Raw genomic sequence first — 1,121 nt, forward strand, 5'->3', positions numbered from 1 at the left:
TCCAGGCTCATGTTTTCCATGGACTCCGTATCACTCTTTGCATCTACATGTTACTCATTCATAAAAACAAATATAGGTAATGTGAATATTATAAATATTGGTTACACCCATATTTGGACATGGGTAACCTATAATTTGCAATATCCAACTGATTTTCCTCTTTTAAACAAATTGAAGTAAATTAAGTACTTACTTCCCTTTAACGTCAATATAGCTTTCTGCGGCACCTATTAATGTTTGGGCAGCATCTTGGTTAAGCATTCCCGCGTTATATTGCTTCTGATAACTGGCCTAGTTAAAAAAACAACAAAAAATAACCACAGCATGAAAATTAACAGCAAAATCAATGACTAAAAACTATCTGACTTTTGTTATTTTTGATGAAATAAAAATATAGGTGTAAAATTAAGTATGGAAATAAATGGGATTTTTTGTTTACTTGCCTTTGTAATATGTACACATTCTATAACAGGCAAGGATTTTTTGTGATAGCTGTTGCTGGACCATCTGTATAAGTGGGAGAGTTGCTGGATGCATTTTGGGGTATCAAGTGACTTGAGGAAAGGCACTTGACGCTGGAAAGCTTGTCCAATAGTTTTCCCAAACTATACAGTTGGTCCAATAAAAGATATCCCAAATATGATTGCCTTTCATACATTTTTGGGAACTTCATAGCTGCAACAATACTCCAACTTCTACTATTCCATAAAAATAATTCTTTCTGTTCTTGAATTGCTCAACCTGGTTTGTGCTGGTTGTCTGGGGAAGCGGGAAGGAAAGGGGATATTTTTCTTTAAGCCAGCCAGGACCAAATGCTGATCTCAATTACAACAGAGCAAGTTCCACATGAGTGAAGCTATATCAGCATTAGGGCTGTGCAAGGCTTTGGGCAGAGCTTCGGATCCGGAGAAGCTCCGGATGCTTTGGGATCTGAAGCAGCACATCTGGGTTGAAGTGCTGGCCTGTTAGGCTTCCCAAAGCGGTTTGGAGCTTCCAAAGAGCTTTGGAGCCGCCTTGGAACCGCCTCAGAGTTCGGCCATAAGGTATAATGGGGAAACAATAAAATATCTATAACTGTTGTTTTTTTGTCTGATTTGGATGAAATTTTCAGGGGTGGTAGA

General features: G+C 38.4%; 1 protein-coding gene across 1 annotated transcript in view; it reads right to left on the reverse strand.

Moving 5' to 3' along the window:
* LOC109299239 (sodium/hydrogen exchanger 10-like) overlaps positions 1-1,121 on the reverse strand; it is a 259,437-nt gene that overhangs the window by 123,224 nt on the left and 135,092 nt on the right. Inside the window, exon 13 of the mRNA XM_019519839.1 lies at positions 194-291. Within this exon, the coding sequence (XP_019375384.1) occupies positions 194-291 (98 nt within the window). The remainder of the gene's footprint in view (positions 1-193; positions 292-1,121) is intronic.

The sequence above is a fragment of the Gavialis gangeticus genome, unplaced genomic scaffold (genome assembly GCF_001723915.1).
Source record: "Gavialis gangeticus isolate Ggan-Ray unplaced genomic scaffold, GavGan_comp1, whole genome shotgun sequence".
Taxonomy (NCBI): domain Eukaryota; kingdom Metazoa; phylum Chordata; order Crocodylia; family Gavialidae; genus Gavialis; species Gavialis gangeticus.